The sequence below is a fragment of the Eumetopias jubatus genome, unplaced genomic scaffold, assembly GCF_037043125.1.
Source record: "Eumetopias jubatus isolate StellerSeaLion01/CBP00866 unplaced genomic scaffold, mEumJub1_p1.0 scaffold_1, whole genome shotgun sequence".
Classification (NCBI taxonomy): Eukaryota; Metazoa; Chordata; class Mammalia; order Carnivora; family Otariidae; genus Eumetopias; species Eumetopias jubatus.
The window spans coordinates 192,681,377-192,704,642 of NW_028274807.1; the positions used below are offsets into that span (position 1 = coordinate 192,681,377).

General features: G+C 36.5%; 1 protein-coding gene and 1 pseudogene across 1 annotated transcript in view; one reads left to right on the forward strand and one right to left on the reverse strand.

Annotated features, from left to right (window-relative positions):
* The window catches only part of DNAH12 (dynein axonemal heavy chain 12), a 235,191-nt gene that overhangs the window by 44,946 nt on the left and 166,979 nt on the right, over positions 1-23,266 (forward strand). Inside the window, exons 13-22 of the mRNA XM_028110416.2 lie at positions 5,409-5,534; positions 6,445-6,579; positions 7,133-7,326; positions 7,856-8,099; positions 15,634-15,819; positions 16,610-16,810; positions 18,879-19,073; positions 20,563-20,684; positions 20,780-21,062; positions 22,814-22,933. Of these exons, the coding sequence (XP_027966217.2) occupies positions 5,409-5,534; positions 6,445-6,579; positions 7,133-7,326; positions 7,856-8,099; positions 15,634-15,819; positions 16,610-16,810; positions 18,879-19,073; positions 20,563-20,684; positions 20,780-21,062; positions 22,814-22,933 (1,806 nt within the window). The remainder of the gene's footprint in view (positions 1-5,408; positions 5,535-6,444; positions 6,580-7,132; positions 7,327-7,855; positions 8,100-15,633; positions 15,820-16,609; positions 16,811-18,878; positions 19,074-20,562; positions 20,685-20,779; positions 21,063-22,813; positions 22,934-23,266) is intronic.
* Positions 1,514-2,044, reverse strand: LOC114214647 (large ribosomal subunit protein uL5 pseudogene; annotated as a pseudogene).

Below are 23,266 nucleotides of genomic sequence, written 5' to 3' on the forward strand. Positions count from 1 at the left end.
CTTTCAGGGTTTTCTCTTTGTCTGAGATTTGCAGTTTCACTATTATATGCCATTTTATATGAGGTTTGATCTATTTTTATATTGATTTTGAGGGGGGTTCTCTGTGTTTCTGGACTTGAATGCCTGTTGCCTTCACATTAGGGAAGTTCTCTGCTATAAATTGCTCCAGTATACCTTCTGCCCCTCTGTCTCTTTCCTCTTCTTCTGGGATCCCAATTATTCTAATATTGTTTTGCTTTATGGCATCACTTATCTCTCAAATTCTCCTCTCATGATCCAGTAGTTCTTTATCTTTTTCTCAGCTTTTTTATTCTCTATCATTTGGTCTTCTGTATCACTAATTCTGTCTTCTGCCTCATTTATCCTAGCAGTTAGAGCCTCCATTTTTTATTGCATCTCATTAATAGCCTTTTTGATTTCACCTTGATTAGATTTTATTTCTTTAATTTCTTCAGAAAGGGAATCTCTAGTGTCGTCTATGCTTTTTTTTTTTTTTTTTTCAAGCCCAACTAGTATCTTTGTAATCATTATTCTGAACTCTGGTTCTGACATCTCACTTGTAACCATGCTGATTAGGTCCTTGGCAGTCAGTACTGCTTCTTGTTTTCTTTTTTTGAGGTGAGCTTTTCAGTCTTGTCATTGTCTTAGTTAATTGACCTCCTCCTCCTTTTGAATACTTTTATATCCTTTTTGACTATTTGGAGTTCCTCTTTTGTGAAATGCCTTTACATGGTTTTACCTATTTTTCTTTGGGGTTTTGCGGTTTTTTTTTCTTATTTTTAAAAAGATTTTATTTATTTATTTGGGAGAGAGAGGGAGACAGCACAAGCAGGGGGAGAGACCAAGAGAGAAGCAGACTCCTCACTGAGCAGGGATCCCAACACAGCTCGATTACAGGACCCCGGGATCATGACAGAAGCCAAAGGCAGTTGCTTAACTGACTGAGCCATCCAGGTGCCCTCTTTTCCTTGTTGATCTGTAAGAGGGTTTTTTTTTGTTGTTGTTTTTTGGGTTTTTTGTTTGTTTTCTTTTTTTAAATTGTGATAAAATATACATAACAAAATTTTAAGTGTGCTGTTCAGTGAGTAGTTTTTTTTTTAAGATTTTATTTTTTATTTATTTGACAGAGATATAGAGATAGCACACAAGCAGGGGGAGCAGCAGGCAGAGGCAGAGGGAGAAGCAGGCTATCTGCTGAGCAGGGAGCCCGACATGGGGCTTGATCCCAGGACTTTGGGGTCATGACTTGAGCCGAAGGCGGCTGCTTAACTGACTGAGTTACCCAGGTGCCCCCAGTGTAGTAGTTTTGAAGATGTTATTGATAAGTATCCTTTATCTTTTAATCTAATTTATTTTAACTTTTTAATGGTGTTTTATGATGAAGAGAAATTCTTGATTTTAATGCAGTTAAATGGAGCAATGTCCCCCCCTCTTTTTTAAAGTTTTTAAATTTATTTTATTTTATTTTTTTCACTGAAAAGTTTTTATTGACCTTTTGTATAGAAAGGGGGATTTATTTGCCAGATAGGATGATCCTATCATACTTCTGCTGGAACCAGTGCATGGCCTCCTCTTTGCTGATTCTGTGTTTGGCCCCAGTGTGGCCTGTCCTACGCTTCTTGTCTGCGATGCTGAAACTTGGCATACCCAGCACCACGTAGAAGTCCAGGCCATAGATACCAATGCTTGGGTCATATTTGATCCCCAGATTGATGTGCTCCTGGATCCCAAAGCCAAAGTTTCCAGTATCAGAGAAGTTTTTTTCTTAACTCATACTCTTGCACCTTTAGACCTTTCTCCAGGATTTCTTCTGCCTTTGCCCCACGGACTGTGCAGTGGATGGCAATCTTTTCATTTCTCCTGATACCAAAGGATCTAACTGTGTATCTAGCTTTGGAGAACATGGGGGTCTGGCCTGTGAGCTGCTCTAGCACCTTGCTGCCTGGGTCAGTCTGTCTCCACTCTCCCCCACACAGATGTTGAGGCAGAGCTTGCAGATGCAAAGTTCCCACGTGGGGTTCTCCTTTTCACCTTGATCCACCATGGTGGAGAACAGGAAGAGTCCTCCCCTTTTTTTAGAGAAGGAGAGAGAGAGAGGGAGAGATAAAGAGAGAGAGAGAGAGAGAAGTGTGGTGGAGAGGGACTGAGGGAGAGGGAGAGAAACTTAAGCAGGCTCCATGCCCAGTGTGGAGCCCAATGCAGGGCTCGATCTTACAACCCTGAGATCATGACCTGAGCCAAAATGAAGAGTCAGACACCTAACTGACAGAGCCACTCAGGTGCCCCCAATGTTTCCTTTTATACCTAGCACTTTCTGTGTCTTATTTAAGAAATCCTTTCCTACCAAGGGTCATGTTGCTTTTCTCTTGTATCCTTTTTTAGGCCTGTCTAGTTTTGCCTTTTATGTTTACATTTTCAGTCTTCCTAGAATCTTAGTTTTGTGAATGACGTGAGGTCCTACCTAATTATTTTTCCACATAGATGAGTAATTATGTATTTATCAAAGAGATTGTCCCTTCCCCACTGCTCTGCAGTGCCACCTCTATCATGTATTAAGTGTCCATATTTATATAGATCTAATTTAAGACACTCTGTTCTGTTCCATTGGCCTTTCTGTCTTTCCTGGTATCAATACCACACTGATTTAATTCAATAGCTTAACTTTACAGCAATAATACATCTTTTTTCCCCCTTTAAGCCACTAAACTTTTATTTATTTTTATTTTTTTATTTGAGTATAGTTGACTCACAATGTTACTTTAGTTTTAGATATACAACATAGTGATCCAACATCTCTATACATTATGCTATACTCTCCACAGTGAGAGTACTTGTCACCATGTAACACTCTTACAATATCATTGACTATACTCTCTTGTGCTGTACCTATTACTCCCATGATTTATTTATTCCATAACTAGAAGCCTGCATTTCTCAATCCCCTACACCATTTAGCCCATCCCTTCAGGCAACCATCAGTTTCTTCTCTGTATTTATAGGTCTTATTCTAGCAATAATAACTCTTGATACCTGGTAGAACATGTCCTCCCATTCTTCTTCACCAAGTTTCTTGCTTGTTCTTGGACCTTAGCATTTTCATATCAATTTTAGAATTAGCTTATCACATTTCATAAAATAACCTTTTGGGATTTGGTTGAGATTGTCTCAAATTTATAATAAATTTTGAGAATTAGTGTCTTTCTAGTATAAATTTTACAATCAGTTTTTCACATTCCATAAAAATCTGGTAGGATTTTGATTAAAAATGCATTAAATAGAGAGAATTGGCACATTTACACATGGAGTCTTCCAATTCATGAGATATCTTTTATTTATTTGCCTCTTCTTTAAATCTGTCAGCATTTTATAATTTCCTCTGTAGAGGTTGTACACATCTTTTTTTTTTTTAAAGAGGATATTTTCTTTTTTTTTTAAGATTTTTATTTATTGAGAGAGAGAGAGAATGGTAGAGAGAGAGCATGAGAGGGAGGAAGGTCAGAGGGAGAAGCAGACTCCCTGCTGAGCAGGGAGCCTGATGCGGGACTCGATCCTGGGACTCCAGGATCATGACCTGAGCTGAAGGCAGACCCTTAAACAACTGAGCCACCCAGGCACCCGTACACATCTTTTTTAGATAAATTTTCAGGTACTTAATATCTTTTAATGTTATATTAAATGATATCTTTAAATTTTTGAATCTTTATTACTTGAATACAGAAATTAATTTATAAAATAACTAATAGACCTTATTTTTTAGAATAGCTTTAGATTGGGGCACCTGGGTGGCTCAGTCATTAGGTGTCTGCCTTCGGCTCGGGTCGTGATCCCGGGGTCCTGGGATCGAGCCCTGCATCGGGCTCCCGGCTCAGCGGAAAGTCTGCTTCTCTCTCTCCCACTCCCCCTGCTGGTGTTCCCTCTCTCGCTGTGTCTCTCTCTGTCAAATAAATAAATAAAATCTTAAAAAAAGCAAAAAAAGAATAGCTTTAGATTTAAATAAAAATTGAGCAGATAGTACAGAGTTCCCATATCACATAGTCCCTGCTGCCCCTCCCCACTCAATTTACTCATTATTAGCATCTTACATTAGTATGATACATTTGTTAGAATTAATAAACCAGTATTGATACATTATTAACTAAAGTCCACAGGTTATCAGTTTTTCTTAGTTTTTACTTAATGTCCTTTTTTCTGTTTCAGGAACCTATCTTAGACACTACATTATATCTAGTTGTGTCTTCTTAGGCTCCTCTTGGCTCTGACAGTTTCTCAGATTCCTTTTTTTTTTTTTTTTAAGTAGGCTCCACACCCAACATGGGGCTTGAACTCACAACCCTGCAATCAAGCGTTGAATGCTCTACCAACTGAGCCAGCCAGGCTCCCCCTCTTTAGTTTTGTTTTTAATGACCTTGATAGTGTTGAGAAGTATGGGTCAGGTATATCAGAGTGTAGCCCCGTTTTGGAATTCATCTGATGTTTTTCTCACAATTAGACTGAGGTAGTGGGTTTTCTGAAGGAGGATCAGATCACAAAGGCAAATGCCATTTTCATCACATCATATCAGGGGTACATATTATCACCATGACTTACCACTATTGATGTTGACCTTGATCTCCAGTCTGAAGTAGTGTTTATCAGGTCTCTCCACTCTTTCCTCTCCCTTCCCATATGTCCTTTCTGGAAGGAAGTCACTCTTTGCAGCCCACACTTCAGAACGGGGGAGTTAACACTCTCCTGGAGTAAAGTAGCTACATAATTTATTTGGAATTCTTCTGCATGGGAGATTTGTCTCCTTCTTCCCTTATTAATTTATTCAGTGACTTATTTATATCACTATGGACTTATGGATATTTATTTTATTCTTTGTGCTATAATATAAAATTTATTGTTATATATAAATTCATATTGATCACTGAATTTTTTTTTAATTTTTGAAATTTCTTTTTTCTTTAAAAATGTTGTATATTGGAGTGCTTGGATGGCTCAGTCGGTTAAGTGGCCGACTCTTGATTTTGGCTCAGGTCATGATCTCCCGGGATCAAGCTCTGCTTGGTCAAGTTCTGTGCTCAGCAGGGAGTCTGCTTGAGGATTTCTGTACCTCTCTCACTCCCCTTATGCCCCTCATGTGTGTGTGCTCTCTCTCTCAAATAAATACACAATTCTTAAAAAAAATAAAAATGTTATATATTTTTTATTTCTCTTCATTTTAATAGTTTATCTGAAGATTTTTTGGGGGATGTCTACATATACCATCATATAAATTACAAATAGTGAGAGTTTTGGTTCTGTCTTCATAAACATGACATGTTTCCAAAGCCTTGTTTAGAGTATTAGAGATTGCTGGTTCTTCTCTTTTCCATAATGCCTTAGTTTTTCTACATGGTGTATTATATCTGGAGTTTCCTTTGTAGGAATCCAAACGTCGAATGAGTTACTTTTTAGATGTTTTCCTATTTTCTCAAGAGGACTTAGCTTTAAATTCAGCTATCCTTATGTGGCCTAGGAAAATTAATCCCATCTTTGATGAAAATGATGAGGTAAATATCTTTTTCAGTATATATTTTTGTATTCTGACATTTTAAGCACATTTATTTGATCTACCTTTAAAAACTAACTTTATGTGTCAATATGAGTTTGGGGCTAGACATTTATGGCCCTGCAGGTTAAGAACAGGCTGTTAGGCTTAATACAGGGTCTGGTAAGAAGTGGGACTGACATTAAAGAGGTCAGAACTATTATAGACTGGTAATAATAGTAAGCACTGCCTTAAGTGCTTTGCATTTAATCATTCATTTAGTACCTGCAGAAATCACAGGTCCTCCTATTTCCCCCATTTCATAGATGAGAAAAGTGACTCTCAGAGAAGTTAAGTAACTGGCCCAGGATGAGAGAGAAAAGAAGTAGCAGATTCAGAATTTTATATCAGACTGAATATACTTTAGATTTTGGAACAGTTCTAGTGTAAAGCAACTTCTCCTAAAGTGGGAAGTGAGATGGTATAGTAATGAAAAAGCAAATTAAGTCAGATAAACCAAAGTTCTAGTGCAGATTTTGTCTTTTATGACTTTGTGACATTGGACATGCCTCTTGATTTCTATAAGCCTAAATTTCTTCATCTCTGAAATGAGAATAATAATAATAACTGTGCTAACGTAGGTAAGGTATTGGGTAGTTTCTGACACATGGCATGTCCTCAATAAGTGGTAGCTTCTACCGTTACCCAGCATCTGTTAATAATACATAAGAGTCATTACAGTCACTTCAGAGAGCTAGGAAAATCTTTGAGTGGTTTATTATTCTTTGCATTTTTTTATTAGTGTTTCATTTTTGTACTCATTTTTACTTCTGTGGTGTTTTTTATTAACCATACAAAGCATTCAGATTTCTGACTTGATAAGTTTCCTTTGCAACAAAATAATTAACCTGACCAAATTGTCTCTTAAAAAGCTCATTGAGAGTGCTAAACATAAAAAAGAAAATGAGCTAATTGCCAAGAGAGAGAAACTGATTTTGGAAATAGAAAAGGAATCATGTCACATGGAAGAGTTTACAGAATTTGCAGAATTGGACCGCATGCAACAGGTATGATAAACACCGAAGAGCATAACTATGATAGGCCTGTAGATTAATACAAGACATGTTTGCATACATTTAAAAATACAGAAAAATATATGCTTACTATGGCAAAGAGGGGTCTGACTCTTAGGCCTGGAACTGGTACTATGTACGTGATCTTTCTTGTGACTTAGCTTTCTATCTGTAAAATAGATGGAACCATATCTTTTGCTCTATATCATAGTAGTGTTGTAAAGTTGATATTTAAAGTTGCAGTGTTGGTGCCTGGGTGGCTCAGTTGATTAAGCATCTGCCTTTGGCTCAGGTCATGATCCCAGGGTCCTGGGATCAAGTCCCGCATCTGGCTCCCTCTTCAGGGAGTCTGCTTCTCCCCCTCCCTCTGCCCCTTTCCTCTGCTCATGTGCACATGCTCTCTCTGTCTCTCTCTCAAATAAATAAAGTCTTAAAAAAAATAAAGTTGCAATGTAAATGCAAGGACACAGCCTATGCAGTGTCATATAGTCTTATTTTTATAACATTACTTGGATATTTGTTGAGACAAAAAATTATTTGCTTTCAGTATGTGACAGATGTAAGGCAACTACAAAAACGTATTCAGGAATCTGAGGAAGCAGTTCAGTTTATTAATAAAGAAGAGGAACTTTTCAAATGGGAATTGACAAAATATCCTGAACTGGATAAATTAAAAGTGAACATTGAGCCCTATCAGAAGTTTTTCAATCTTGTTCTGAAGTGGCAACGGACAGAAAAACGGTAATTTCTGGTAATGTAATAAAAATCAAGCAAATGATGTAAAAGCATTTGTAAGATGTATAGTGATTTTTGATATTGTTGTTGGCTAAGAGTTTAAAAGTAGGACATATTCATCCATTTGAAAGAGACCCATGTGTCATACAGGAGAAATGCCAGCTGGTGCTAAGGTAGCACCTCACCTTACTAATATGATACTAAAGTCTCACTTGGGTTTTCCAGAGCTGTTTCACCTCTTTATGCAATTAATGAAGTTGACTAATATTTTTTGGAGTCAAATCTGCATTTCATTTGGCTACTCTTAGTCATCCGTTTATAGTCTGATGCATATTTTAGCACGTGCAGCATGGTGAGATGATGGTGTTCATATTATCTCTCTACCATCAACTCTACCTGTGTGACTGAGAAAACTGTTCACTGCTCTGGCCCGCACTTGTTTCTCTTATAAAATGAGGAGGTTAGCCTGGAGAATCTCCAAGTCCCCCTTTGCACTCCAGAAGTTTCTGAGTTTAATATTTTGTCTTCAATTCAGGTGGATGGATGGAGGGTTTTTGGACCTTAATGGGGAAAGTATGGAAGCTGATGTGGATGAATTTTCCCGAGAAATTTTTAAGACCCTGAAATTTTTCCAAATGAAGCAAAAGAGGGAATTACAAGAAAAAAGAAAGGCAGCAAAAAGGCGATCTCTGGGAGAAGAGAGACTTGAAGAAGAACCAAAAGAGAATCCTACTATTACTATGTGCTCCACAGTAATGGAGCAGATAAAAGTTTTTAAGGTATGAACACATCTAATGACATTTTAGAAAGCCCCGGTAGGAGCTATTCACATCATCCAGTGCTAATGAAGAGAAATAGAAAGATTTGGAAGCAAAACCAAAGCTGAAGCTGGAAAACTTGACCTATTACTGAATCCATGCTTCATCCTTTGCTGATAAAGTCACTGAAATCAACCCCTTTGTAGAACAATGGATGGCAGATAGCAAAGCCTAGAATGACCAGCGACAACCATATAACGAGGGTAAAAAATGACCAGGGCAGACCCATCAGCCTATCCAAGCGCAACAACACAGGGTATCAGTTAGTTGGGAAAGCTGTAAAGTCACACCACTTAGGTTTGTATCACAATTCTGTGCTTGGTCGTGGCATACCTTGGGCAAGCTGGTTAGCCTCACGGGCTTCAGTCATCTTTACAAGAGGATAATAAGTGTTTTTGTGATGGTGCATAAGGCCTCCAGTGTCCCTAGGCAGCAGTGGCAGTGGTCCCAGGGGTAGTGCCAAGTTTCCACTGTCGTCATACTCAGAGCGCAAACTCGGATGGCATTTGGAGCATTGTTCCTGTGTGGGCTGAGCACGCTCAGGGATTCCATGAGCTGCCTGAAATTTTTTCAAATAAACCACTTAAAATCATTTTCAATATTGAATATAGTTGTGTGGCTTAAAAAATATAAAGAGATATATCTGAGGGGTGCCTGAGTGGCTCAGTTGGTTAAGCATCTGACTCTTGATCTCAGTTCAGGTCTTGGTGTCAGGGTTGTGAGTTCAAGCTCTGTGTTCGGCTCCATGTTGGGCGTGGAGCCTACTTAAAAAAAAAAAAAAAAAGATGTATCTGGAAAGTCTCCTCCCCATGTTTCTCACCCATATAACTCAGGTTATCAATGTTAGGACTTTCATGTGTATACTTCCAGAGTTTTGTTACACATATAACAATGTGAATATATATTCTTATTCTAACATCTTTCTACATAAAATATAGCATACTATATGTATTATTCCCCACCCTTTGCTTTGATTACTTTATCTTGGAGACTTTTCTCATCGAATATAAACTTTTTTCCTCCCTTTTTTTTGGTACCTGTATAATGTTATATATTGGTGTTAGATTTCATGTGTGTGTGAAGGTGTGACTTCAGGGTAAATTCCGGAACAGTAAATGCCAGGTTAAAATCTATAGTCAAATTACCTTACCTAGGGGCTATGCCTATTTAAAGTCTCACCACCCTCAACAAGAGAATATCCATAAACTTGGGTTTTTGCTAATCTGCTAAGAAAATTTTCATTTCTCTTATTACCTAAAATGTTAAGCATATTTGTATATATTTAAGAATGTTTTGTATTTCTTTGTGAACTGTTTGGTCTTATCATTGTCTATCTATTGAATTATTGATTTTTTCTTACTGATTTCTAGGACATAATATATATTAATCTTATTTATATTTCTATATTAATATTTCTAGGACATATTAATTTCCTAGGACATTCTAAGTATATATAGTACATATATATTAGAGAGACTATGCTTTGTCTATGATGTATTTTGCAAATATTTGTTATTTGTTTTTTGACTTTATCATGGCTCTTGCCTTACAGAAGACTTTTTCTTTAAAGATTTTATTTATTTATTTATTTATTTGAGAGAGAGAGAGAGAGAGAGAGAGAGAGAGAGAATGATCAAGGAGAGGGGCAGAGGGGGAGGGACAAAGGGGGAGAGGGAGAGAGAGAATCTCATGTAGACTCCTTCTGAGCGCAGAGCCCTGCTCAGGGCTGGATCTCACAACCTGGAAATCATGACCTGAGCCAAAACCAAGAGTTGGACGCTTAACCAACTGAGCCACCCAGGCGCCTCCTTGCAAAAGCCTCTTTATGTTTTTATTTGAATTTAGATTTATTGTTCCAAAGTAAATGGAAAAGGAAGATTTTTTATTTTTATGTAGTTATCATTCTTTTCCTTTTTTTTAAATTAAGTAATCCCTATGCCCAACATAGGGCTCGAACTCACCACCCTGGGATCAAGAGTCTCATGCCCCACCGACTGAGCCAGCCAGGTGCCCCCATTCTTTTCCTTTGTCTACTGAATTTTAAATTATAGCTAGAAATGCTTTCCTCATTCCAAGATAATGCTGTTTTTTTGTTTTTTTTTGTTTTTTTTTTGTTTTTTCCTCTTTGACATAGAGCCTTTATTGAGCATTCTTTTCTGGACTGCTGCCTTTATAGTGACCTTTGGGCCTCGGGGCCATGGTAATCTATTTACTCCAGATTGGGGCTTCAATTTCTGGCTCATTTACATCAAAGTCCAAAATAAATAACACTCCAGAATAGTTTTTTTATTAAGTTCAATTAGCCAACATATAGTACATCATTAGTTTTTGATGTAGTGTTCATTAGTTGCATATAACACCCAGTGCACATCACAACATGTGCCCTCCTTAATACCCATCACCAGGTTACCCCATCCTCCCATCCCCCTCCCTCCTGTAACCCTCTGTTTCCTTCTAGTACTTTCATAGTTTATTATTTGCTAACATTTTATTGAGGATTCTTGAGGAGGAAGGGGTGTTGATCTTAATTTTCTTGTAATGTCTGTGTCAGGTTTTGGTATCAGGATTATATTGACCTTATGAAACAAATAGGAAGTTTTATTTTCTCGATTTTATTTCTCTTTTTTAAAATATTTTATTTATTTTTTTGAGAGAGACAGAGATAGTGAGAGAGAGCACAAGTGGGAAGGAGGGGGAGAAGCAGACTCCCTGCTGAGCAGGGAGCCCGATGAGGGACTCGATCCCAGGATCCTGGGATCGTGACCTGAGCCAAAGGCAGATGCTTAACCAACTGAGACACCCAGGTGCCCTATATTTTATTTCTTTTTTAAAAAAGATTTTATTTATTTGAGAGAGTGTGCACATGAGCTGGTGCTGGGGAGAGTGGCAGAGGGAGAGAGAGAAGTGGACTCCCTGCTGAGCAGGGAGCCCAATGTGGGGCTTGATCCCAGGATCCTGGATCATGACCTGAGCATGATCAACTTATTCACTTTGAGAGTATGTCCTTTCTACTTTGTAGGTGTTAATAATTCATTTATTTAATAAATAATTTTTGAGTGCCTGTTATATCAAGTTCTGTTGAATGCTGGGGAATAAGCAAAAACACATGATGATGATAACAAATGGAAGGTTAAAAACAAAGTCCTTACTAATCAAAATGGAAAGTTGGATAATCTATGATCCTCTAATTTTAAAAAAAGTAAATTTTAAAGAAAGTAAAAAAATTTACTTTATTAAATTATTATTTATAAAAAATGGAAACATGATGGTTATACAAATATAAAAATAAACGTATCAAATATTTTATTCTATTTATTAATTAATGAGAGAAACAGTTAGGTGGTAAGTCTGGTTCAGAGAACAGTTGAGGAGCTGAGTATTTATGGGCAATTTAATAAAGGAATGTTAGAAAAAGATTGCTAGTATTGATCTAAAACTGGTTAATGTCACACAGAACAAAGTATAACACTTGGAGTTACCTTTTGTATTTAACAGAAATTACTTGCCTCTCTACTGGACAAAAATCTACAAGTTATAATTTTACAAAGTCTGGGACATTGAGTAATAAACAGTGAGTTGAATAAAATACAGTCTTTAAATAGTTACATTTTCCTTAGGTGGCCCTATACCTGAGATGACATTGAAAGGACACACCAGCTACCATTTTTTTCCTTTCTCCCCCAAGTTTTTTTTTTTAATTTAATTTTATTATGTTATGTTAGTCACCATACAATACATCACCAGTTTTCGATGTAATGATCCATGATTCATTGTTTTCATGCAATATCCAGTGCTCCATGCAGTACGTGCCCTCCTTAATACCCATCACTGGGCTAACCCATCCCCCCACCCCCCTCCCCTCTAAAACCCTCAGTTTGATTCTCAGAGTCCATAGTCTCTCATAGTTCATCTCTCCCTCCGATTCCCCCCCCTTCATTTTTCCCTTCCTTCTCCTAATGTCCTCCATGCTATTCCTTATGTTACACAGATAAGTGAAACCATATGATAATTGACTTTCTCTGCTTGACTTATTTCACTTAGCATAATCTCCTCCAGTCCCATCCATGTTGATGCAAAAGTTGGGTATTCATCCCTTCTGATGGCTGAGTAATATTCCAGTGTATATATGGACCACATCTTCTTTATCCATTCATCTGTTGAAGGGCATCTCGGCTCTTTCCACAGTTTGGCTGTTGTGGACATTGCTGCTATGAACATTGGGGTGCATATGGCTCTTCACTACATCTGTGTCTTTGGGGTAAATACCCAGGAGTGCAATTGCTGGGTCATAGGGTAGCTCTATTTTTAATTTTTTGAGGCACCTCCACACTATTTTCCAAATTGGCTGTACCAACTTGCATTCCCACCAACAGTGTAGGAGGGTTCCCCTTTCTCCACAGCCTCTCCAACATTTGTTGTTCCTTGCCTTGTCAATTTTTGCCATTCTGACTGGTGTAAGGTGGTATCTCAATATGGTTTTGATTTGAATTTCCCTGATGGCTAATGATGATGATCAGTTTTAACAGTTTTTAAATGAATTCCTTAGTGGGGCACCTGACTGGTGCAAGTGGTGGAGACTGCAACTCTTGATATCAGGGTTTGAGCCCCATGTTGGGTGTATAGATTACTTAAAAATATTAAAAAATAAATGAATTCCTTAGAATTTTCTATATATGAGATCATATAACCTGTAAATAGAGATAGTTTTATGTTTTTCTTTCCAATCTAAATGTCTTTTTAAAAATTTTTTTTACGGGGCGCCTGGGTGGCTCAGTTGGTTAAGCGACTGCCTTCGGCTCAGGTCATAATCCTGGAGTCCCGGGATCGAGTCCCACATTGGGCTCCCTGCTCAGCAGGGAGTCTGCTTCTCCCTCTGACCCTCTTCCCTCTCGTGCTCTCTATCTCTCATTCTCTCTCTCTCAAATAAATAAATAAAATCTTTAAAAAAAATTTTTTTATGTAATTAATGGCTTGGATATTGACATTAGAGTCTTCTAGTTCAATATTTTTCTTGTCCAGGTCACAGAAACTGACTTTTGCCCCTCAGAGAGAACACAATATAGCAAGAGAAATTGCTATAAATAACTGGTAATACGAGGCAGAATGAAGAAATTCATAGGTAGAGGATAGCAGTATCCTCTGAAAGAAAAGGGCATGAAGCAATTAATTTTGTCATTTGGAAAACAGATAAGGCTTTACTAGGGACGTGACCAGAAGTGTAAATATGATTTTGTTGGGCTTTGAATTAGATTGGGAACAGGAAGAGATAAGTGTTCTTTCTCTATCTCTCTCTCTTAACACATTTTTATTATCTAATACTTGAGGACTATATGTAACATACATGTAAGCTATGAAGAAAATGAACATGCATGAACTCTTACCTATTCTTTAAAATTAAAAAATTATCAATACTCTTGCTTCTCTCTATGTGATCCTTCCCAATTTTAAATCCCTTAATCCCCCTTGAAGATAAGTGTGTCATAAATTGTTTGTAATTCTTTTGTTTGTTCACATTTGTATGTAACAATTTATAAAAATATATCATCCATTTTTTGTCTTACGTGACTTGATTTTTTTTCACTCAGGCTTATGTTTCTAAAACTCATCCATGTCTTGGGAATGACTGTAGTCCTTCATTTTCACTGCTATATATTGCTTGCTTACCTAATTCATTGATTTTCCTACTTATGGTCTATGAACAAAGATCCCTCAAAGTACTTACATTTCATATTTCTTCTGTGAAATGTTTATTTAGACCCTTTGACTCTTTTGTCATTTTTGTTTCAGTGGTTGTTTCTGTTGTTTTTATTGTTAATTTATGAAATTTTTAATAATATATTCTGGGTAATATTCTTTTGTCAGTTATATGATAATGAATCTATCAGTGCATGGTATTTAGATTTTCTTTAACATCTTTTAATAAAGTTACATGGTTTCTCCAAAATAGCTTTGCACAGCTTTCACTTAATTTATCCCTAGGTATGGGCACCTGGCTGGCTCAGTTGGAAGAACATGTGACTCTTGATCTTAGGGTTTGGGTTTGAGCCCAAGTTAGGTGTAGAGATTACTAAAAAAGATACTAATAAACTTTAAAAAATTAAACAAAATTTATCCCTACGTACTTTATTTTATTGTTGCTATCGTAAATTGATCTTTTTGTTAATTATGCTATCTGTGGCTTATATATAGTAATTCTTTTAATTTTATTTATATTAATTTAATATCCAGTCATTGTACATAGACAATAATCTGTGAACAATGTCAGTTTTTTTTCCATTATACCCCCTAGGTCCATCCATGTTGCAAATGGTATGATCTCATTCTTTTTTTTTTTAGAGAGAGAGCATGCATATGTGCGTGAGTGTGGGGGGGGAGGGGCAGAGGGAGAGGAAGAGAGAGAGAACCCTAGGCATGCTCCATGCCCAGTGCAAAGTGTCCCTTGGGGCTCTATCAACCCTGAGATCATGACCTGAGCCAAAATCAAGAGTTGGAGGCTTAACTGACTGAGCCACCAGGTGCCCTCATCTCATTCTTTTTTGTGGCTGAGTAATATTCCATTGTGTATATACCACATCCTCTTCCATTCATCTATTGATGGACACTTAGGTTGCTTCCATGTCTTGGGTATTATAAATAATACTGCAGTAAACATAGCATGCATATATCTTTTTGAATTCATGTTTTGGTTTTCTTTGGGTAGTTTTGTTTTTTAAATTTCTATTCCCCAATCTTTTATTTGTTTATATTACTTCACTGGCTGGGACACTCAATACAGTGTTCATTAGAAGTGGTAATAACAGGTGTGCTTATCTTGTTCTTGATTTTAAAGAAAATTAAGGAAGGCATGTGTTGTGATGAGCACTGGGTGTTATATGCAATTAATGAATCATTGAACACTACATCAAAAACTAATGATGTACTATATTTTGGCTAACTGAACATAATAATGAAAAAAACTTTAAAAAAATAAAGAAAATGTTCTAATGTCAATATCAAGAATGATGAACTAAGTATTTTCATTTGGTAGTTAATCTTCACTTCCAAACAGAAGTTACATTTTGGCATTTTGGTGCAGGCTTTTCCCCCATTTATGTTATGTGTGTATGTGTGTGTATTTGTAACTATATATTATGTTACGTTATATGTTTCTACATATAATATATACAACTTTGTGTTTCTATAATAATACCACAGTTTTAATTAGCATAGTCTTATCATATAGTTTAATATCATATAGAATATTTACCCCTCTTCTTTTTTGCTCTTAAATTTTTCTGGTCTTTCTAAATGTTTATTTGTGTAGGTGAACTTTAGAATCATTTTGTTAGTTTCTCTTCTCCTCTAAAATCTAATTGGGATTTTGACTGGACTCATCAAATATGTCAAATAATTTCAAGAACTGTAATCTTTACACTATTGAGGCTTCATCTATAAAATCTATGTGTGCGTGGCAGTCAAAAGAGTGACTCATTATTGTTTATATTTTCACCATTAGGATTATATCCCTACTGTCTCCATCTTATGTAATCCAGGAATGAGAACTCGTCACTGGAAACAGATATCAGAAATTGTAGGCTATGACTTGACTCCAGATTCTGGAACTACACTGAGAAAAATTTTAAAATTAAACCTTACACCATACTTGGAAAAATTTGAAGTGATAAGTGCAGGTGCAAGCAAGGTAAATATGAAGATCAACTGAAATACTTTATTTGATGAATTTGTTAATCAAATGATCACAGTTTTTGTTGGGGTTGAGTATATAGTACTGGATAGTAGTGGGAGGAGATGGAGGAACACAATAGGAGACCACTCTTTTTTCCTCCGACAACGTGTGTACTTTTATACTATTCTTTGTAGGAAATCCAAACTAAAAATGGCTCCTTTGACTTCTTCATGTGTGTATGTCATGTGATGCGTGTGTATTCTAGCAGAATAAGTATGACCTTCTAGGGTTCTTGAAATATACAGAAAGTATATCAGACTGTAGCCTGTAGAAAGGCTTCTTCACAGAAAGTTCAGCAGGTATTTTATTCTAGTGTCTACTTTAATAATGACAGTAGAAGTTTTCCTAGCAAGTGAATTTTTTTTTAAAGATTTTATTTATTTATTCATGAGCGACAGAGAGAGAGAGAGAGAGGCAGAGGGAGAAGCAGGCTCCCAAGGGGCAGGGAGCCCGATGCGGGACTCGATCCAGGACCCTGGGATCATGACTTGAGCTGAAGGCAGACGCTTAACCATCTGAGCCACCCAGGCGCCCAAGTGAACTTTTTTTTAAAACTACATTATTATTCTTAGGAATTTTTAAATTGTTTGAGAAACCTTTTTAACTTAAAGAGAGTTACAGTGTCTTATGCTAAGACAATGACTGTGTAATGCATCCAATGCTTACTGGATTCACCAGGGAAAGTCGATACAATAAATAAGACCTTTCTTCACCAGCCCCTTCTTTCTCCTTTTCTCCCTTTTAGGAATTTTCATTAGAGAAAGCCCTGCATACAATGATGGGAACCTGGGATGATATTGCTTTTCATATAAGTCCATATCGTGATACTGGAGTCTCTATTCTTTCTTCAGTAGATGAGATTCAGACTCTCCTTGATGATCAAATTATAAAAACTCAGACAATGAGAGGCTCACCTTTCATCAAACCATTTGAAAAAGAGATCAAGGTATGCCAAATATGATAGCTTCTGGTCATTTATAAAAATTGTAATCTTATTACATATATAGTCTTGTGGAAATAAGTCAGTTTGTTGGATAGCTTTGGTGACATACAGGAACAGATATTTAAAATTAGTGTGGAACCATATAGAACAGATCTGAGACATTAACTCTAGTAATTTTGAAAAGAGCAGATTTGTTTTATTAAAAAAAACTTTCCCAATGACAGTGGTAGACTTGGAAGGAAAACAGTTGGTATTATTGATTCTAACTTTAGGCAGCCTAGACCCTGTTTCATGCTATATTCTTGTAACTTGTAATGAAGTTCTATATACCATATTTTAGCTATATTTGTAAACAACCAGCTTGAGGGTCTTTTAGAATAATTAATGAATTATGGTCCACTTGATATCAAAACAAATGATATTTGAGACTTAGATTATTTCATATTCTTATAGTTTATATGGGTAAATACAGAAAGCAAACAAATTATAATTAATAGCTTCATGGCTAGTATCAAAGTTCTAACTGGGGGCTATATAAAATGGGGGAAAACACAGAAAACAAATGGATGCTTCCCTTGATATTTACAGCCCCTGCTCTAGGGGCTTTACATTTATTAAACCATCTAACCCCCATAACAAATGTTCAAGATGGGCAATGTTATCTGTACTCAGAGATAAGGAGACCAAGGCATTGGAAGATAGGTAATTTACCCGCATTCACCCAGGTAATAAATGACAGAACTGGGATTCAAGCCAAGGTAGTCTGGTTTTAATTTGAACATAAATAGTGCTTTCATGGAAGACCTTGGCTCTCAATATTTGGAGAAGACAGAGTGGTGTTCTTCCAAAAGGACATAATGCTACACATTTTCCCATGAATCAGGCTGGTCTACTTCTCCTGATGAGATATTATGTCTTTTGTAGAAATTTCTTATCTAACAAGGGAGAATTTACAAGAAAAAAATTTAAAGCTCTAATAGCTTTTAAAACAATAAAAATAGGAGGCCTAATTTCTTGACACATAGGATCTTAGGCCACATATTTAAGAACCAAAGAGATTGTATAATGGTCTTCAGCTAGTAAAATATCTTGTCAATTCTAGGAAACCTATGAGAATAAGGAGACTTGTTTGCTTGTCCCTCCCCCTACCCCCTCCAAGTTGTGTTGATGTAGAGTAGGATTTCTCAACCTGGTACTAATGACATTTTGAGCTCAATAATTCTTTGTCGTGGAGGCTGTCTTGTACATGTTAGGAAATTTAGTGGTGTTCCTGGCCTCTACCCACGAGATATTAGCAGCATTCTCCTTTCAGTTGTGACAAATGAAAATGTCTCCAGACATTGTCAAATGTCCCCTGGAGTGGAGAGCAAAATAGCCCCTAGGTTGATAACCACTGGTGTACAGCAAGATATTTCTGGATGCTTTTCGGGCTTGGAATGGTTCCCTAAAGATTAAGAAATTGGTCTAAATAACTAGTCATTTCCTATGGTGAGTTTCAATGACTTAGGACAACTTGGGACTTCCTAGAGTTTTTCTAAGTCCATATGATACCTACAAATGACCTTGAGCTGTTTTGCATTGATTTAAAAATAACAGTAAATTTTAAATAAATATCCCTTGATGTAATTTTTTAAAAGATTTTATTTATTTGTTGGAGAGAGAGAGAGCACAAGCAGGGAGAGCAGCAGGCAGAGGGAGAAGCAGACTCCCCGCTGAGCAAGGAGCCCCACTCGGGACTCGATCCCAGGATCTCAGGATCATGACCTGAGCTGAAGGCAGATGCTTAACCGACTGAGCCACCACCCAGGTGTCCCTCCTTGCTGTAATTTATGTTTTTTCTTTAATAACTGGAATTTAGGTGACGCCTGGGTGGCGCAGTCAGTTAAACATCTGCCTTCAGCTTGGGTCATGATCCCAGAGTCCTGGAATTGAGTCCCGCATTGGGCTCTTGCTCAGCGGGGAGTCTGCTGCTCTCCCTGCTGTGCTTCCTCTCTCTCTCTCTCTCTCTAACAAATAAACAAAATCTTTAAAGAAAATAACTGGAATTTAGTACAGTGTGCTTTTCATTAAGGCCTGGGAAGACCGCTTGATCCGAATACAAGAAACGATTGATGAATGGTTAAAAGTACAAGCTCACTGGCTGTACCTGGAGCCCATATTTTGTTCTGAGGATATCATGCAACAGATGCCAGAAGAAGGGCGTCAGTTTCAGACAGTAGACAGACATTGGAGAGATATCATGAAGTTCTGTGCAAAAGATCCAAAGGTGAAGCATTTGTTTTGTCTCTTACAAATAAAGGGAGCCTTTCATTGTGGTTATTAAAGAAAGCATCTGGCTCTCTTTTTTTTCTGATTACAGAAACAAAACCTGCTCACTGTAGACAAACTGGAAAGTTCAGAAAAACAGAAGAAAGCGTCAAGCTTTAAAATAGCTTTACATTTCAATTCATACGATGCACTACTTATAACTCTAATAGTGCAGCTGCCTCAAATGCACATTTAACTCATTTGACTGCGATAGACACTCACTGCTATGCTTCTCTTGTAAAATAAACTGTAAAATAAAATAAGATGGAGGGGGGAGGGGGTGGGGAGAGAGAAAGAGAAAGAGAGAATGAGTATAGGTGATTGACCTGACATTCTACTCAATGACTCTATATGATTGGGAGCAATGGGAACAAAGAATCTGCAGTTCTCTCAGTTGGCCTCACTTGCTATGTGTCTCCCCTAGTGAGTATAGCACCTTGTTGAGTGTGAATCTCATGTTGAAAGACAGACTATGTATTTTTCATACACATAGTACACATAGTCCATAGATATATATCCACTTTTTTATCTGGTATTCAACTTAAGAAATAAAAATTTCTTCCAATGCTGGATGAAAATTAGCCATGCTGGACTTATTGGGAGTCAACAGTACGCTGTAATGGATGCATTCCAAGGATTTTGCCCTACACAGTAATCTCAGAACCTTTGTGAAACATGATTTCTTGTAGGTCAGAAGTCAGCAACTTTTTTCTGCAGAGGACCAGGTGGTAAATATTTTAGACTTTGTGGGACATACAGTCTTTTTGCAACTTCACAAGTCTACCACTGTAGTAGGGAGAAAGCAGCCAGAGACAGTATGTAACTGCACGGATGTGTCTGCGCTACAATAAAACTTTCTGGACAGTGACATTTTCATGTGCCGTGAAATATGATTTTTCTTTTCATTTTTTTCATCCTTTTAAAAGTATAAAAATAATTCTTAGCTCACAGGTCATACAAAAACCGGCAGCAGAGTGCATTCCTGTATCAAAACATCAAGTTGTGCACCTTAAATATATACAATTTTTTTTTTGTCAATTGTACCTTATAAAGCTGAAAAAAAAAAGACACTAGCAGCAAGTTGGATTTAGCCCATGGGATGTAGTTCACCAACGCATACTGTAGATTGTTTACAGTGGACAGCTGTAAATGTAAAAATTAAACCACACACCAACCGAAAGGATTTTTCCCACATCATTCAGAAGAATATAGTAGAAATGAAAATGTGCATGACAGTTATAACTTCTCATTTGTAACTTGCATCATTGGATAAGAATATTTTTTGATTTATTGAATTACAATAGTTTTACATGACAAAAAATTTTGTAACACTTTTCATCAGCCTTTTGACATTTCAACATTTTTGACCTATACTATAGACAAATGTTTAGGACTTATAATTATATCTGGTATATAAGTGCTGACCTGAACAAATGTGTATCTTTTAGGTTCTTGCTGCTGCTTCTTTAGCAGGTTTATTGGAAAAATTGCAGAACTGCAGCGAACTTTTGGAGAAAATTATGAAAGGGCTTAATGCATATCTTGAAAAAAAACGACTTTTCTTCCCTCGGTATGATGGATAATTAATTGTGCTATAACTTAAAGCATTTTCTGATACGTGATGAAGGATAACTAAAGCATTTGTATTTTCATGTTTTTCTCTAGTTTTTTCTTCTTATCTAATGATGAAATGTTAGAGATTTTGTCAGAGACCAAAGACCCACTTAGAGTTCAGCCTCATTTAAAAAAATGCTTCGAGGGCATTGCTAAGTTGGAATTCCTTCCTAATTTGGATATTAAGGCCATGTATAGCTCTGAAGGCGAGCGAGTGCAGCTGATTGCCCTTATTTCCACGTCTGCAGCGCGAGGTGCTGTGGAAAAGTGGCTCATTCAAGTGGAAGATTTAATGCTACGGAGTATTCATGATGTGATCGCGGCAGCCAGGCTGGTGTGTTTCCTAAGATTTAACGTACACCCTATGTTCCACAAGTGCTTTCTTTTTAGGAGGTTTTGAATTTGTGCTGGTAAATTAACATTTACAGTTCTTACTATTTTAAACCATTTATTATTTTTTACTCTTTGTTTCTAACATTAAGATAATAATATTAGTAAGAATTGATAATATGTGATTAAGTGCTATAAAGGACAAAAGGTATTATGAGAAAGAATAAGGTATATATGAGTTAGGATGGGGGGCGCCTTTCTAGGGCTAGGCTCTTACAGGAAGTGAAATTGAAAGTGAGACCCAAAGTAGGAATTAACAAGATAAAGAGCAAATGGAAGAGCCTCTAGGTATTTTGTGTACAGCCCCTGGGATCAGAAAGAACCTCAGACAGGGGTGTTAAATGCATGATGCCCTGCTGTTCACACCTAAACAATTACTTAGAAACTCAAAATGAGATGAACAAACATTAAAAGAGGGTATATAATATTTGAAAGAAATGTAACACCTAAGTACCACATGTACCTTACTTATGCTAATCCAGTTAACTTAATCTTGAATAATAAAATTCAGTATATTTTTGTAGGCTGCATTGCAGCCTTTTAAAATCCAGCAAACTTACTTTATATGAGTGAGGTACCCTTTCCTTTCACGTGGTGAAGCTCATTTTATTGCAGTAGCTATTCTAGTCAGCTTCAATGTTCCTGCAGATAAAACTTGACTTTTTCCTATTCTTTTTCTATTTATGACCCCAAACAGATTAAAATATGTAGGAAGAAAAATCAACATTATCCATGAAAGTATTTCCTTAATCAGTATAGAAATTTACCTTCTAAATACCTAGCAATGGCTCATACATTCTTTGAAACTTACCTTCTTTGAAACTTGTCATTTGTTTTTATTTCTAAATATTGCTAATACAATGCATTTAAGTTTATATCTTTACGTTCAACGTTATTTTTTCCAAGATTGGTGTTATTGTATTAAAAATATAGTTCCCATTAGTGTCAACTTCAAATTTTGTTCTGCAGTTTTCTCAGTTTATAATTTGAATCTACTATTATCACTTGAAGCATGTTATTTTATTTTAAAAGGTTAAACTCCACCCTCAATCCATTTAATTGCATTTTGAACATAAAAATGTTAGAAAGAAATGAGAGTATAATTTGAACTCAAAAGCACAGATTGTTAAATTATGTATAATTCAACAAATATTTAATTTTTCAAATTGTATACTCTGGTCATATAAGTTTTTAGAAAAGCTATAGATAAATCCTACAAGGGTTCTAACTACTAACCCAGTCCTCCACTAGATTTTATAGTCTCCTTTTCAATTAAAGCAGCATCAATATATAATCTATTAGATGGGCTACTTTTTTTACAGATTAATAAAACCCTTATATTTCATTATAATAGAAATCATATGTATTCTATATAGAAAACTTGACAACTCCCCATAGCAAAGCAACATAAAAATCATATAGAAATCAATTTTAAGAATAATCAACAATTAAATTCTTCCAGAGATAACTGTTAACATATTAATGTTCATTTTCTACTCTTGTATGAATAAACAAACAATTTTAAAATATAATTTATAACAATTTTTCTTTTAAATAGTCATTTGAAAGTTTTCATGACTATGTGATGTTCTAGCCTATGAATGTACCAAATATTGTATTTCCCTATTGTTAGATATTTAGCTTTTTATTCCTTCCATAACCTTTTAAAGTTAGAAATGCATTTTAATTACTCAGGCTTATCCAGAATCCGCAAGAAAAGACTGGGTTCGAGAGTGGCCTGGCCAAGTTGTACTTTGTGTTTCTCAAATGTTCTGGACTTCTGAGACACAGGAAGTTATAAGTGGTGGGACAGAGGTAAAGTATATATGTATGTATGTATGTATGTATGTATGTATGTATGTATATAGCGTGCACGGGGGAGGGGCAGAGGGAGAGAGAGAATCTTAAGCAGGCTCCATGCCCAGCACGGAGTCTGAAGTGGGGCTTGATCTAATAACCTTGAGATCATGACCTGAGCCAAAATCAAGAGTCAGATGCTTAACCAACTGAGCCAGGTGCCCCAAAGCTTTTTTTTACATATACATTCTTCTCTACTGCTATGTTTCTTAGGTAGCTTATCTATTCTTTGTAAAGGCAGTCTTCCCACCAGTTTGTACACCTAGCATTAAAATTATACAATTCTTTGGA